Source organism: Alexandromys fortis, unplaced genomic scaffold (assembly GCF_014885135.2).
Source record: "Alexandromys fortis isolate MF-2015 unplaced genomic scaffold, M_Fortis_MF-2015_v1.1 scaffold_17, whole genome shotgun sequence".
NCBI classification, from domain to species: domain Eukaryota; kingdom Metazoa; phylum Chordata; class Mammalia; order Rodentia; family Cricetidae; genus Alexandromys; species Alexandromys fortis.
Genome location: NW_026067896.1, coordinates 591,085 through 606,943, shown reverse-complemented (window position 1 = coordinate 606,943; position 15,859 = coordinate 591,085). Strand labels below are relative to the sequence as shown.

The 15,859-nt window shown below is 39.6% G+C and overlaps 1 protein-coding gene across 2 annotated transcripts in view; it reads right to left on the bottom strand.

Annotated features, from left to right (window-relative positions):
* Positions 1-1,586: 1,586 nt before the first annotated feature.
* Cpq (carboxypeptidase Q) overlaps positions 1,587-15,859 on the bottom strand; it is a 331,662-nt gene continuing 317,389 nt past the window's right edge. For both annotated transcript variants that reach the window (XM_050162425.1, XM_050162417.1), the window contains one exon: positions 1,587-2,025. In XM_050162425.1, coding sequence (XP_050018382.1) covers positions 1,862-2,025 — 164 coding nt within the window. In that variant the 3' untranslated portion in view covers positions 1,587-1,861. The remainder of the gene's footprint in view (positions 2,026-15,859) is intronic.

The window sequence follows — 15,859 nt, the reverse complement described above, 5'->3', positions numbered from 1 at the left end:
AAGAGGTGGTTGGACATTTGGCCCTTGTGGTTGGGTCAAATGGACTAAACAGTTCATCTCCTTCCTATTGCCCCACACTAGCTTTTGTGATAAATCAGTCCCAGACTTGCTGCTTAGTGGTATCTCATTTTCAGGGTTTCTGACGCTGTCCAGGGGCTCTACCTTCCCTATGAAAGACCCTATGGATGTGTAACAAGCTCTTTTCTAAACTCAGCCTCTCCTTGTCCACGGATTTTGCTTTCTGAACTTCTAGGAAAAGAACTCAGAGACATTGACTCTGTAGAACCGTTAGCACGACCACGAGAATATGGCACTCTAACTCTGCATTGGAAGACCACCTAAGATGAGATAAAGCCCACCCTGAACTCAGACACTGTACTTTTCCATATGAATATAGCATTTAAAATCTTCAGGATAAAAATGAGTCAGAATAGCGGTCTGCTATCTTGCCCAGAAGGAAAGCTATTCTGTCCTTCAGTCTTTCAATCCTTTATGACCATTAATAAGAGGATGCTCTACTTCTCCTTCTGATGGTTTAGTTACATTACAGTCTAGTAAACCTTTTGAGATGATGCCACAGTTCTTAGATGTTCCATTTTGTGATTTGTTTATCTTTACTATTTTACTTTTTCAGTTTAAGTCATTCTTATTGATCTATATTTAAGTTCATTGATACTTTCCCTGGCCTTGTTCAGTCTGTCTGCTGTTGAGCAATGACTGTGTTTAGGGTAAACAAAACAAAACAACAAAAATCCACAAAGCCTCTGACATTGTATTTTTTTTAATTTTAATACTTTCGTTTCTATTCTATCCTTTTGGTGCGTTTCACTTCTGTTCTATGTGTGTTCTATCTTTTTTAATTCTCAACATATTGATTATATGTTAAACTTTCCAGTTTATTGTTGATAGTAAGTTTTTTGTGTGCTTGGTAAGGTTTTTTTTGTTGTTGTTGTTTTACCTTTCTTTCTTCTATTTGATTTTGAGACAAATGTTTTGATGAGATCCAGGCTGGTCTCAAACTCTTGATACTTTTACCTTACCCTCTCATATGTTAGAATTTTCAGTGTGCACCATCGTACCCTGCTGTGTTTTGTAATTCTTTAGTGAATACTTCAATACTAGATTTTGTATAATGAAGAACAGCAGCATTGTCTACAGAGCAGCTGAGAGTGAGTTTTTCCTCTGGGAATTTTGTGAATGTTATTTGGTCTATCTGGAGCTCAACCTCAGTAAACTGACTGTGAAACATGTCTTCTGAGAAACTGAAGGATACAAAACATACATGTTAAACGGCAATATCATTCACTCAGTGACAGCTTCCTGTGCCCATCTTTAGAAGGTCCTAGAGTATTCAGAGTTGTTTTCTAAGTGCAGATATATTTCTTTCTTTTTTAAAACCAATTTGAAATTTCTATTTTTCATTAAAATGTGCAATATAAAATGCACAAACTAGACAGTCAAATCTCTTCATGTAGTCAATTCAAATATTACGATTCTGTAATTCTCTTACTCTTTGCCATAATCTAAACCACAAAATTGGTCTCATTACATTTAACTTAATGTCTATAAATGAATATGCACAATCAGAGGCTTTAAACAGATTTGTTTATTTTCAAAGTGGTATAAAGAAATGACTTAATTGTGATTCCCCACAGTGTGTTGAATCTATGAGTAGTGAGGATCATGCCTTATTCTAGAAACAGGTAAGAAAGAATCAAGAAAAGGTGATTAACAGAAGGGATGGAGAAAGCTGTGCCCTGTGGATTAAGTGTATAACACTGTTTTGTGAAGATAGGTATCTTGAAGACACAAAGCCAGGATCCCCAACTAACGAGGACAAGGGCCTTTCTTCTTGTTCTCCTCAGGACCTGGGCAGCATCTCCTCCATGTCTGCAACAACGTAAGCTACAACAGCCCAGACAGCAGCAGCAACGTTCATCTGCTTTGGATCCATGACAGTCATGGTGTCTCCGTGGGAATGATGGAAGGAGAAATATTTGTATAAGTCATCTCGCAGACTGGCTCCTGGGGGGAAGAGGGAGAATTCTGAGTGCGGTATTTAGACAAGCATTGCTGAGTAGCTGTTCAGAAACCATTCTTGCCCTCACATCCTTTTACTCCACTCCCCCTGCTAACTGAAGTGGCAAAGTAATTGCTCCCCAAGGCTATCTTGAAGGAAGAAATAGCTACACCACATTACTCTGGCCACTAAGATTTATGTGTCAGATTGTGGGAGAGTTCTAGGAATCCCTTAACTTTTCTGACAAATGGCTTGGGAACAGGGAGCTAACACTACATTAAGAGTAGATGAGAAATTAGAGCTGCAAGGAACAAAAAACCCCGGTTTCAGCCTCAAATCAAAGTCTGGAGAAAAATCCTATCTAATTCATTCTTTGACCCCTACTTGGACAGTCTTGTGGAGGTCTAGTTGCAGCTCGGAAGCATCTGGAAGTCGGACTGATTGTTTTATTGTGCAATGTATGATATACAGAGAACACTGCAGAGAGCCTATATATGCAAGACGAAGGTGAGGTTATGAAGAGGACATGCTATCATTCAGCCCAAGAAAGCACTTTCTAGTACTCGAGGAGGTCATGTTTACACCCTTCTTCTCATTGTAGCTCTCTGTTCTACCCCCCGAGGAGTCACAGACCTCTTTTGCTCATGTACTGATCACATTTTGTTTTTTTTTTCTGTAGTTTTATCATAGACACACACACACATACTCAATCAACATGGTCAAAACTCTATATTCTGAATATATTGTGCATCGTGTCTTTTCACTCAAATGCATGTGAAATTTAACTATTAATATGCATTGCTGTAATATACTCCTTTTAAAGCTTTTTGTATACTATTGCATTGTATTAATTTATCCCTTTTCCTTCCCAGGTTCCTGTAAGCACATGCTATTATCAATGTTCTAAAGAGTTGAAATGTTGGACTGGAATGAATGTGTTTCAGAGCATGTGTGGTTAGTTTTATTATTAAATTCCAAAATGTTTTCTTTTTAATTTACATGGCCATGGTCAGTAAGTGAGCATTGCTTTTGATTCATATTTCTTCAACATCTGGTATTGTCAAAACATTTTTGCTATTCTGGTGAGTGTCACTTTTTTAATTTTTCAAGTTGCTAATGAGATTGAATATATGGGTTTTGTTATATAATTTTACAATTAGTTTCTAATATAGCTATCTTATAATGTGGGCTATAGGGTGTAAATTCTTTGAATTTTGTTGTGATTTGCTTCATGGCCTACTACCAGGTCTACTTTCACAAATGTTCCATGTGCACTGCTTATAAAGGATGCATGTCCAGTCTGCTGGGCATGTCCCCAGGTCTGGTGCATTAATTGTGTTCTTCAAACTTTTAAGTCTTTATTGACTTGTTATGCATCTGGGGAGTTATAGACAAAAATGTCCATTTATTATTTTTAATGTGTTTCCTATTTCATAGCTATTCCATATCTTTAGAAATGTCTTTTTTTAAAAAAAATATATTTCAAAGTTAAGGTTTGAGGAATACATGAATTCAGAATTCTATCTTTCTGGTAGATTGAACTTTTATTGATTTGTGGTTGTCCTTTTCATGTGTAGCAATATGCAAGTCTTTATATTTTCTTTATAAGAAAAATGTTAAGTAATAATCCAATGTCTTTCATGGTTACTGAGTTATGATTTGCATTTCTCCCATACTTAATACCCCCTCTCCTATATTTAAGGTGACCCAGCTTCATCTTTATGCAGAACACTACACTGCCTGCCTTCCCCCATCATTTTATTTCCCCTGTCCTTACATTCTTAGTGTTTTCTCTAACGAAAGTTTTCAAAATCTAGCCTGTCAATTCCATTTGCTTCTACCACCTGAATTTTAGCTATCTGTTCCTTGTGCTTTCTAAGTTTCTTTCTCTCTCTCACTTTCTCTCGTCCCTTTCGGGGTTAATTTTCTTCCCTCCTCTTGTTCCCTCCTCTACTGCCCCACCCACTCTCTAGTCTGAAAACTAATTACTTTATTTCTGTTCTGTCACATATTTATTTAATGACGATAAAGTTGGTGCCTTATGTTACGCAAGCTCCTGAAGGTTAAATGTCTCACACCGGTCCTGAGAACTCACACTCTAAGGGATGGGCAGGTAAAGACTGGGTACCATCTTACCATTGCTGAGTCTCATTTTGTGTTTCTTACTGGTATAAATTTCCTTATATGACCTTCACATAATGATTGTTTTAATCAATCACTATGTGGAGGAAAGAAATGATTATGAACCTAGGATAACCACATTGACAGCACCCTTTGGCGTCCTGCCCATAAGGTGGCTGTTACAACTGTACCTGAGGCCTCCATTGCCTAGGACTGATTTTGTTCATGAGGGTCTAAGTTTTAAAAACTTCAATGAAAGATCTATTCTACCTCTTTTCCTAAGCCCCTTGCTCTGAAATGAAGCTGAGGTTTCCCATACCAAATTTAACCATGGTTCTAGTAAATGCAATGCAGGCTTGTGAGGAATGAGAAACAAAGAAAGAACTCATCCACATGCCAACAATGAATGGCTCCTATGCCTATTGACAAGCATCAGTGTGTGCTAACCGACAGGGGCTACCAAACCCTTCACCAAGCAAGTGATGTTCTTTTCTGTGCAGTGACTTTCTCTCTGGACCAGTAAAGCATGCTATCTGTTCTTCTAGGAGCTCAGAAAGCATGCAGTCTTACCATCCTCCAGCCTGATAACATAAAACCTGTAGTGAGTGAGCAGGCTAGGGTTGAGGCTGATCAATGTTCTGAAAGTTCTGTCCAAATTAACGGAAGAAATGTTTGCATCCCCAGACTGTTCTAGGCAGTAGGCTAAAGCTAAAGACTGATATAAACGTAAGAGGAACTTAATTTCTAACATCCCCAAAGTTATTCTACAGTAGGGGGGGATGTGCTTGTGAGTTACACCAGCAGCTAGGATGTCACTGGATGACGGGGTTCCTGTGCTGGGTGCTGTCCTCACTGTCCTCATCACCCCTACTCTTTCTTATAACTGTATTTACACCTTCTCCATGAGCTATTTTAAGCTCCCCCGAGTCAGATCCTCTATTTTGATACCCACTCTGTCACCAATGCCTACAACACAGCACCAAATACAAGATGGATAAATATATTGCATGAATGGTAGCTAATTTTAAGAGCAAGTTTGGTCTGGAGGATGATGTATCAACCCTTGTAGGAAAATAAGGTACTTACAACAAGGCAACTTGGAGAATTTACAGGAGAGGTTACTTATAAAGAATGATTAGGGTTAAATAAGTAACAGATGAAACAAGCCAGGGCTAGCCATCATGGTGAGTCATTGCTAACCTGAGGCCTAAAAGAGGAGGGAGGGAATAGGAAGGTATTAAGAGTGAGTCCTAGGGAAGACAGAGAGGAGCTGTGGTTATTGGGAAGCCTGGGCATCAGTCTCTAACTCATGCTTCCCAAAACTCTTCTGGGTTCCCCTGGGCCAAACCCAACAATACATCAGAGGGCAAAGGGATTTATTAGCACAGCCCACGACAGTTCACCCAGGACTCACTGCAGGTTAGGGAAAGATAAGAGGAATGTGGAGGGATGCAGGAGGACATCTCGCACAAGTACTTATGATACCAATAGAGAGCAGTATACACAGGGATTCCAGGTGCACAGAATACAGTCTGATTTGTGTGACGTGAGTTGTAATTGGGTTAGTAATGGATAAAATGGGCAACTGGCAATGATAGGTCCTGAAAATGGGCTGGTGTGGTCCACAAGTGTAGAGACTCATGCGTCTAATTACCCAGGACAGTTGGGCAACTGCAGCGTCATCTCAGGTAGACACCCCCCAAAACTAGTAGGTGACTCCAGAGATTACAAAGGAGAGGAGCTTGCTGGAGTGTAGTGGGGAGCATGACTAAATGGTAATTCTTGGCAAGACAAACTGTGATGTCCCTTGCTGACTTCCAAAAGTCCCTTTGTGTCTCTGACTGAAGGACTCTGACTGCCAGATGGGCGATGTTTGGCTGCCTCACTTTAGAGTCTGTGACTTAAGGAAGTCATTTACTCCTGCATCATCTTAAGTTCCCAGGGACATTATCCAAAATAAAAACAACTCAGAAACTTGCCTATCACCACCAGGCATGCTGTATCCACAGGAGCTGTGAGCAGTCCCATTGGCAGCCCTGGAGCTTTGTCTATGCAATTCCAAGGAGACACTTTATCAGTGACAGCCACCGATCTAACGGACCAGCACCGAGGGAGCTCCTGCATTTCAATTTCAGAGAAAGGTGGGTGAATGCTAGCTATCCCTAGGGGTAATTGTATGGTATCTTTTGACAGACGTATGAGCTCTGAACAGGGAATCATCAAATGCTCTTCAGAAATGGAAAGCTGCTAGAAGGAGTTTGCTCTAAGGAGCGCTGTTCCTCCCTGGAAACAAGCTACAACATTCTGAGACCTTTCACTGTTGGAAAGTATTTTTAAGGGAGATTTGGGATGTAAGTATGTCAGCCTAAGAGAAGGGAGATATAGCTGAGAGAACAGAGGAAGAGAAGCCTGGCTTCAAATTCAGACTCTTCTGCTTAATAACTGGGTGACTTTGACAGCCTCCTGCAAAACCATTCTATCAAGTTCAGGGTAATGATAGCTAACCTTCAAGATGCTGTTGAGGGTTAGTAGGCACTCAATTAAGCCTTTATTATGGCCGTTATATAACCACAGAAGCTCCAACGTACCCACAGCATCAGGAGCAATTAAATGCCACTTGGAGAATTTAAAATCCTAATTTAATCAATCAAAGTTCTAGTGATTATTCATAGTGATGACATAGTTGGACCATGAAATCTGTTCTATGTGACATTGCCTTGACCCTGATTTGAGTGATTTCTTTTTTCCCCCTCTTACACCTTTTCCGTCCTTCTGAGTCTTTTTTGTGGACACTCATCTCACAGAAAGTATTTTCCAGCTGTGCGTTTAGGTGATGCCGAGTAGGTGACTCTTGGAGACACCCACTCTGGCCCAAACTGGTCCCCACAGGGACAGAGTGGTAATGACCGTGGTTTGTGCAGGCTGTCAGAACAAGAGTAAATCCTTGCTAATTCCTAAAGATACGGGTGTGCAAATACACAAAGATTCACAGCACCTGCTTGTGTGTCATCTCTCATACATACGTAATTGAAGGGATCTCATGAACAAAAGTTAAACAATGTATGTTATGAGGACTTCAGTCGAGCTCTGAAGTTCAACTGTGTTATTTTATCGAACACATGACGCTGTGGTGGTGCCATGAGAAGGCTGCACACACAGGCAAGCAGCTGTGGAAAATCTATTTCTCCTCCGTAAACAAATCTCAAACAGTCTGGGGCCCACGATTTAATTGCAATGGAATGCATCACAGGCTTCCCCGGATCATAATAATTATGGGGTTAGAGAAGAATGTTGCGTTCTTAATATATTCCCTACAAGGAAACAGTCTCCTTAGGATCCATAAAACACTAAAAATACATTTAAAATTTAATTAAAATTATTATTTTTTTCAGTCACATTATCATGTGAAAAAACATTATTGCCAAAACTATTAGAAAGTCAATTCATAGAATTTGCAGTTATTTAATCTCTCTTTTCAAGGAGGCAGTTTAATCCCTATTAAATCTTTCTGAAAATTAGAATTGGGAGTAGTTAATTAATAGCTTCCTAACCCATAGCTGCTCAGAAGAGAAAACAGCTCATAGGGGAAGAAAAAGAAAAAGAAAACAAAGAATAGGCTAGAGTAGGAAAGAAAGAGACCCTGAGTCCAAACTTCATTAAAAGTATTACAATTTGAGTTTATTAACTTTCCACCTACTCAAGAACCTCCAAGCTTATACTAAAAGTTTCCAGGTGTACCATTAAGTCTGTGGAATGTCCAGGCTTTGGAAAACGTGTGACAATTCTGAGCATGTAGTTGAGGTCAGCACTGATGCTCTTGGTGACCTGGTTGCTGGGTGGCTGAACTGTGTGGACTGAGCCATCTCCCATAAAGTTGAAGAACTTCATGACAGTGTTAGGACTGGAACTAAGAGCACTAGTGAGACTAACTAGTACCACGTGACGATGGTTATGGAGACATCCTATGGCGAAGTAACAAGGATTACTGTCACCATTTGCCCAGTGCTTCTTGTGTGCCTGGAGCTCTTTGGGCATTATTTCATTAAATTCTCTCAAGGACACCACATGCAACCAATAACAGCAACAGATGGAAGATAGACATCATACTTATCTAAACAGAGAGAAAGGAGTCAAACTTGGTTGTTTCCAGGTTCTGGCTATTACAAATAACTCTGCTATAAACATAGTTAAGCAAGTCTCCTTGTGGTATGATTGATCATCCTTTGGGTATATGCCCAAGATTGGTAATGCTGGTTCTTGTGGTAGATTGATTCCCAATTTTCTTAGAAACGGCCATACCAATTTCCAAAGAGGCCGTGCAGTTTTGCTCTTTTACCAGCAGTGGAGGAGTTTTCCACTTACGCTGGCTTTTGGGAGCCCCATCTCCATGCTGGGTTGCCTCACCCAACCTTGACGCAGGGGGAGGAGCTTGGTTCTGCCTCAGTTTAATGAGTCGTGCTTTGCTGACTCCCCTGGGAGGCCTGACTCTTTCTGAGTGGAGATGGAGGAGGAGTGGGTGCGGAGGTGGGGTGGGGGATAGTAAGAAGGGAGGTAGGTGGAGATGGAGGAGGAGTGGATGCGGAGGTGGGGTGGGGGATAGTAAAAAGGGAGGTAGGTGAAGGGAATGGGAGGAGAGAAGGGAGGGGAAACCATGGTAGGTCAATAAAATATATGAAAACATTTATTTAAAACAGAGTCAAACTTGGGTTTCTCTGATTTAAAATCCTTACTGTGTACCTACTCTCACTGCCTTAAAAATATCAGCCTTTTCCTCTGTGGGAATTTGACTGGTGTAACTCGGTCTGCTTGCTGCCCTTCCCCCCCATGCCTATCTTGATCTTTATGATAAGTGGGTGGAAATTTGAGCTGGGGATATATTGGACAATGGAGGAGAAATACATTCACAAAGTAGGCTCAGATAGCCTGCGACCATTTGTCAGAAAGTGGATGTCCACTGTGGCCATGCCACCCCAAACACCTCATCTCGTCTGCTCTCGAAAGCAGGAAAGGGTGAGTCTGGGTCTCATATTGGCCACAGCTGCCTATTATCCTGGGATTTCTCAGCCACCTGAAGTCCACCCTTACCTCTGGTCACTAAAGATGTCCTTTACTCTGAATCATTTTAACAGCATTTTAAAACTAATCTTTTAACACTGATACACCAACAAAAAAATTACATATAATCATAGAGTGCAATGAGATGTTTCAACATCACAACTGCATGTGATATTTAAATCAGTTTAATCTAAGCAAGTCTATAATCTGTCATTTTTCATTTTTCATGATGAAACATCCAATATCCTTTCTCCTGGCTTTTAGGATCTATAGAATTGCTACCAATAGTCACCTTACTGTAAAACATACTTATACTTATTGATCCATTTACTATTTTTTTTTCACACCAACCCCCTCCTCCATGCCTTTTGCAGCATGTATGTAGTGGTTGGTGCTCTATGGGTCAAACGGATTTAGAAAAAATGAATTAATACACCTGCATATACACATATATGTGTATTTATATGTGCTTATGTGCCTCTGAGAATATAAAAGTTGGCATTTCCTCAACAACTACCCACTCCTGAATACCCATTATTTCTTCCCTGATCAGTCTCTCACCATCTCTATGATAGTTTTATAGGTCTGTGTGTCTTGGTAATACGGCTATAAACCAAACATCCTGTCTCTTTGACTTTGTCTTTCTTGTTTTCTAACACAAAGTAATATTGTCCTTTCTTCTCATGATTATGCATCAGTCCTAATTGATTGTTTCCTGCTTGGATCATGCAGATTTATAGGTCACCTTTCCTTCATGGTCCAATGTCAATGCAGCTTTTTACTACCTGAGCAGATGTAACTGAGGTCTACATGCTGACCTGACATTCTCCACACTTACTAAGAAAACATGATTAAAAGGGTTTTCTTTCATTCTTGTGCCTTTTTCCCCTGACAGAGTGAATTGCAAGAAAGAACACACAGGGAATAATTGGACCTGAGAAGACGCTAATGATTCTTTCCAGGGTGGCCTTTACAACGAAAGCTTCACGAGTACTGTGGATTTGAGCAATTATGTTCAGATGGACAGATTTTTGATTTCTGGTCACAAATAAAGATATAAACCCTTACATACTGGAAAGTAGTTTTCAGCCATTGTGACCACTAAACTCTCTTTTCTTCCTCCATCTCTAAATAACCACCTCCTGTTTTGTTGGCAACCAGGGTCATAGGAATTAATTGAGTGGAAAGTCTTACACACTTGTGCTATCGTGACCTGATTCCCATCTACGAGGCAGACAACTCGGCAGGGTTTTGGCAGTGCTGTGGAAAGGCCTGGGTTGGAGTCCTAATGTTGTCAGCCATTGCTGGATGTCTGATTATGGCATTGGAGGCTGGGTGGTTTAGAGTAAAATGCAACCAGTCACAAGGCAGAATCAAAAAATTCCTGAGGAGTGTTTCTTACCTCACATGGCTGAGCTGACAGAGTTTAGAAAACCCAGCACCTATTACTATGTTTATGCTAGAGGGGAAAGAGACCCAGCTTTTATAGGAGGATGTTTCTACCAACAGTTTAATAATATCTACAAGGAAGAAGTGTGGCTATAGAAGAACAGAAAAAGGCACTTAAAGGAAAATATTTAAGAACCCCTGCTGAAGTCAGGTGAGTGATAAAAGGTGTGTTGCCATGGAATTAAAGAATAAGTTTCTATTTGTTTGTTTTGATAGTGAGTCTCATACCATAACCTAAGCTGGGCTGGGACTCATTATGGATCCCAAGCTGTCCTCAGACTTTCCCATGTTCCTTCCTTGGCTTCTGGGTAAAAGGGATATCGTGATGTAAATGGGGAGCTAAGTGGGTGTGAGAGAAGAAGAGAAACAACAGCTTTTCTTTTCTTTTCTTTTCTTTTCTTTTCTTTCTTTTTTAAAAGTACTGCAGGATTGGTAGCATTTAGAACTGGAGACAAGGGTTAGGTAATTGGTAAGCCCATTCCAATTATATAATCTTGTGAAGCTCCGCTACAGTTACAAGAAGCAAGAAGGCTCAAATAAAAAGAGATAACATATTATATTAAGGGGCTTCAATAGGATCAGAGCTATTCAGTTTACAAAAATTAAGCTATATTGGATTTCAAACAGCAATGAAATTACTTTAAGACATGTAAATCTAATTATTTTAGGGATGATGTCAATTTAGCTCCCCACAAAATGCCCCTGGGGCAATCAAATCCAGGGCTTGAAAGGACAGTCTAAGCCAAAGTGAGCATTTTACAGTTTTGGCATTCTAAAGTGTCAAGGTCACAAGAAGCTGTAAGATGAACAATAGGAGATAAATATAGTGTAACATTATACTACTACAAATGTCTGTCTTTGTATTCAGGCATGCAGGAGTTGGTCCTTGCCTTTCATTTTGTTACTGTTTTCTGCTGCATATGACAGGTTAGTTGACACTTGAGGTTCAGAGATTATCCTGTCTCCAACTTTCATCTTGCTGAAGGACCATTGGGATTACAAAGGTAAGCTACATGTCCAGCTTTTATATGGGTTCTTCAGATTTGAACTAGGTCTTCACACTCTCCCAGTTCTATCCTAAAAGACACATTACAATATAATCAAAGCTTAGTCACTAAGGAAAATATGTATTGTGTTCAGGAGGAAGTGGTATTTTGTGGAGAGTTTAGAGGTGACTGGAAAGCTGAGCTGTGCTGGGAGCCTCTAGATCCTTCTTTTTCTCTAGTCTTGCTTGTGTGCCAGTGTAGATCTATCCATAATGAATGTCTATACTTTTATGTAGGACAGTTGTGTTGTGGAGTAATCTTTTCGTATACTGTGGAGAAGTGTCTTTGCCCAGGCACCTTCTTGTTTATTTAATAAAAAGCTACAAGGCTTTAGTTAGTCAGGAGGCATAGGTGGAGCAGCCAGACACAGAGGACACTGGACAGAAAAAAAAAAACAGGGTCTCCAGGAGATGTAGCAGGAGCAAGACATGTTGGCGGACAGGTAAAGCCACGAATCACGTGGCAATATGGAGATTAATAGAACTGGGTTCATTTAAGTTGAAAGAACTAGTTAGTAACAAGCCTAAGTTATGGCTGAGGTTTTTTTTTTAATTAATACAAAGTCTCCATTTGGTTTTGGGGGAGCTGGCTGGCAGGATAGAAAGTTCCAACTACACAGTTGGTTACAGAAAGATGACAAACTACTTAGCTAATATTATAAAATATTAGTGATGTTTCTCCAAAATCTTTCTAAGATACTTTTTTTTGTTAAAAAAATTATTTAAATAGCCTTTTGCTTTCTTGGACATCAGGCAGTTTATCCTTTGGGGGAAAATGCAGGCCCTTTAACTGTGTGAAGGGATGCAATATTTTTACAGTAATTTTTTTCTGAACTAGAGCCCTCTAAAACCCATTGTGCAGCTAGGTAGGAAATGATTCAGTGGGAACAGCTTTCTGACTTCCAAAACAAAGGAAAACAAAGGCACAAGAAAAAACACAGTAAATGAATATGCATTTAATGCTAACATGTTTCACTTAAAGCAAAACATTAGTTCTTGGAATGTTCAATAAATGCCAGTGGTCAGGAAAAAATCCTGGTCCAAGAGAAGCCAAGCTGCAGATCTGAGATACAAATTTAGCATTTAAATGCAACTAAATTTCTAATGGTATTTACAGTTGACTCTCATTAATTAACTTTTAGGACAATCTTTCTAATTAAGAAGCAGTGGTTATTCTTAGTAGTCTTTCCAAATAAGATCACAGTACATCTGACTAACGGTTTATGTGGTATTTATGTTGTGAGATAAATGGCAACTTATACATTTCTCTGTGTTATTTATAAAAGGGCCAGTAGTGGTAAAGGAGGCCAGTGCTTCAATGTGGGGCATATGTAATTAGCTGGTCCATCATTCACAGCCAAGCAGCAGATTATGAGTAGGTGATTAACAAAAGAGCTTGAGACGCCCGCTACAGACCCTGAAATGCTTCCTGGAGTTGCTGAATCATACTCCCTCTCTTCTCTCTCTGAAGCCTTTAGATTTCTCGACAATAGGTGGAAACTCTGCACTCCTTCACCAGCTCGTTAAGCTGGTAAGAAGGCCTAATCATGGGTAACGAGGAGCATGAGGCTTCAATTAGTTCTTTAATTTCATACAGTAGAGAAGTAAGCTTTCTGCTGTCGTGGACAGGTTAAATGACGGTCCGGGATGTCACAGCATTTACACATCACTGCACAGCAAGGCAGCTGCCAGCACATTCTTGCTAACACCACTTGCACAGATGACTTGTGCAAAGGGGACCATGTTCATTCAACTGTTACTCCCGAATTCCTACCATGCATCACTCTTTCCCCATAATCTTATCTATTTCAGCACCGTTAGTTGGAAATAAGGTACCCTACCCATTAAATAATTTCAAACTTTTGTAAAAGTTTTGATTATAATTAATGTATGGTCTAGTTCAATAGTTCTCAACCTGTGGCTTTTGACCCCTTGGGGGTGGGTCAAATTACCCTTTCAGAGGCATCACCTGAGACCACTAGAAAAAAAAAACAGATATTTACATGACAACCCATCACAGTAGCAAAATTAGAGTTATGAGGCAGCCATAAAAATAATTTTATGGTTGGGGGTTCACCACAATTAAGGAACTATAATAAAGGGTCACAGCATTAGGAAGGTTGAGAAACACTACTCTCATCTAGTCCTTTGTTGTGTCTCTTCTTAGGACAACACGGCAATGTCACACTATTGAGACTACTGTAGGATAGTAGGAAGTTCTGAACTCTTGAGATCAGATAAATCCCTTCATCTATTTACTATTTTTCATAATTGTTCTGACTAATTGATACCCATAGATTCTTCAGATAGATTTTAGAATCAGTTTATTATTTTGTTTCCTCTCCTTTTGTATGTATGCATGTATGTAGAACCTAGAGCTGGGCTGGTGGCCAGTCCTCCATCTCTTTGCCTTGATAGTTGATTGATGGTGTTTCAGGTTCTCATATTCAGTTCCACCTTTTCTTGATGGAAGTGTAGTCGCATTTCCACAGATCTTCTGAAGGTGGTAGGCTTAGACCCGCAATGGTGACTCACGTGACTTCCGGATGATGCTCTTCCGTCCTTATCTCACTCCACCCCAGATCAAAGAGGCCTTTCAGGCTTTTCAGTGTGGCCAGAACATAGAGCCATACCTCTCTTTCCTCCTTACATAAGCACGTGAAACTACAGATCTTCACTGAGCACTCTACACTTATCTCATTCTTAAATTCAGTTTGACAAACCTGCCTTGTGGTTGAGATGCTTGAGCATAATCCAGCCACCTTCACGCCTATTTTATGTTTCATTTGACCTTTTTTCTCCAATCTCTCCTTTTTTCTTGTCCTATTTATATTTAAATTCTAATTCTAATTATTATTATTATGGATAGAGGTAGCAAAGGGTGGAAGAGAGTGGTATGGGAGGGAAAGGAAGAGATATTGGAGATGCTGTATGTCACAACCTTTTGAGTTTATTCCTGCCTTGCAAACTGAGCAGGCAGGTTTCTCTTGTTTCTGCTGCGCACTGTCCTACAGGCTAGCTGGTCCATGACTCTCCACGTAGTTCTCCTGTCTCTGCCTTGATCTTACAGAATTGCAGTTAGGATCCACTACTGATTGGATAGCATATAGGATCACAGATACACAGTCCCAACACCTGTTTTTTTTTTTTTTTTTTTTATGAGTTCCAGGGATTGAACTCGGGTCTTCAGACTTGCACAGCAAGAGCATTTTGCCCACTGAGCCGTGTTCCTGGCCAGTTTTATAAGCTTTTGGATTCTTTGGGGCTCGAGTCTTCATAACCCAGGCTAACCTGAAAACACTGTCTCAGCTCCACAAATGCTGGGATGACAAGAGTATTCTATTGCATCTGTTCCTTTCTCTCTTTTCATTGAAGTTTATTTCTCCCTAAGTTGGGATTTATCTTCTTATCAATGGCTTATTATTTATAACTTATTTTTTTAGTGGTTGCTCTAGAATTTATGATATTCACTGTAAAAAATAAAAGTCTTTGCCAGGTCTGTGCTTCATATATATTTTAATAGTAGAATAGTATGCTAGCATATATTTCTCTCCTGTTCTTTCCAATAGTTATCCTACGTTTACTTCTTTGTATTTATAAACCCCATATGCATTATTATTTTTGCTTTAAAGAACACATACTTTTTAAAAGAAATTTCATAGGCTAGAATGTCTTTCAGTTTTACTGACTTACTTATCTGCTTATAAATGCCCACATTTTCTTTATTTTCAACATTAAGTAATTTTTTTATTGGATAGCAGTTATCAGAAATTCTCCTACTTTTGAAGGCCTGGCACAGTTTTATTTTGACTTGATATGCTTTCTTTAAATTTTCTTGTCATATGTGTTTTCTGAGGAAGAGTTTGATCCTCCAATTTTGTTTATCAAAAAATGTGTGTCAGAAAATTTTTTGTCATAATTTTAAGGTGCATTTTTGCTGATTGCTCTAAGTTGGTGGGGTTTTGTTTGAATACTCTAAAGGTGTCATTTATGGCTTCCACCAGACACTGCAATTTCTTATAAAAGCCAACAATTATTCCTATCTTGCTCACTTTTACTCAACATTCTCTTGTCTGGAAGTTTTGAAGATATTCTTATTGCTGCTTCCCACCAGGTTGGAGACAGCGGCTTGCTTGTTCATCCTGCTTGGTTTTATTGAGTTTCTTGCA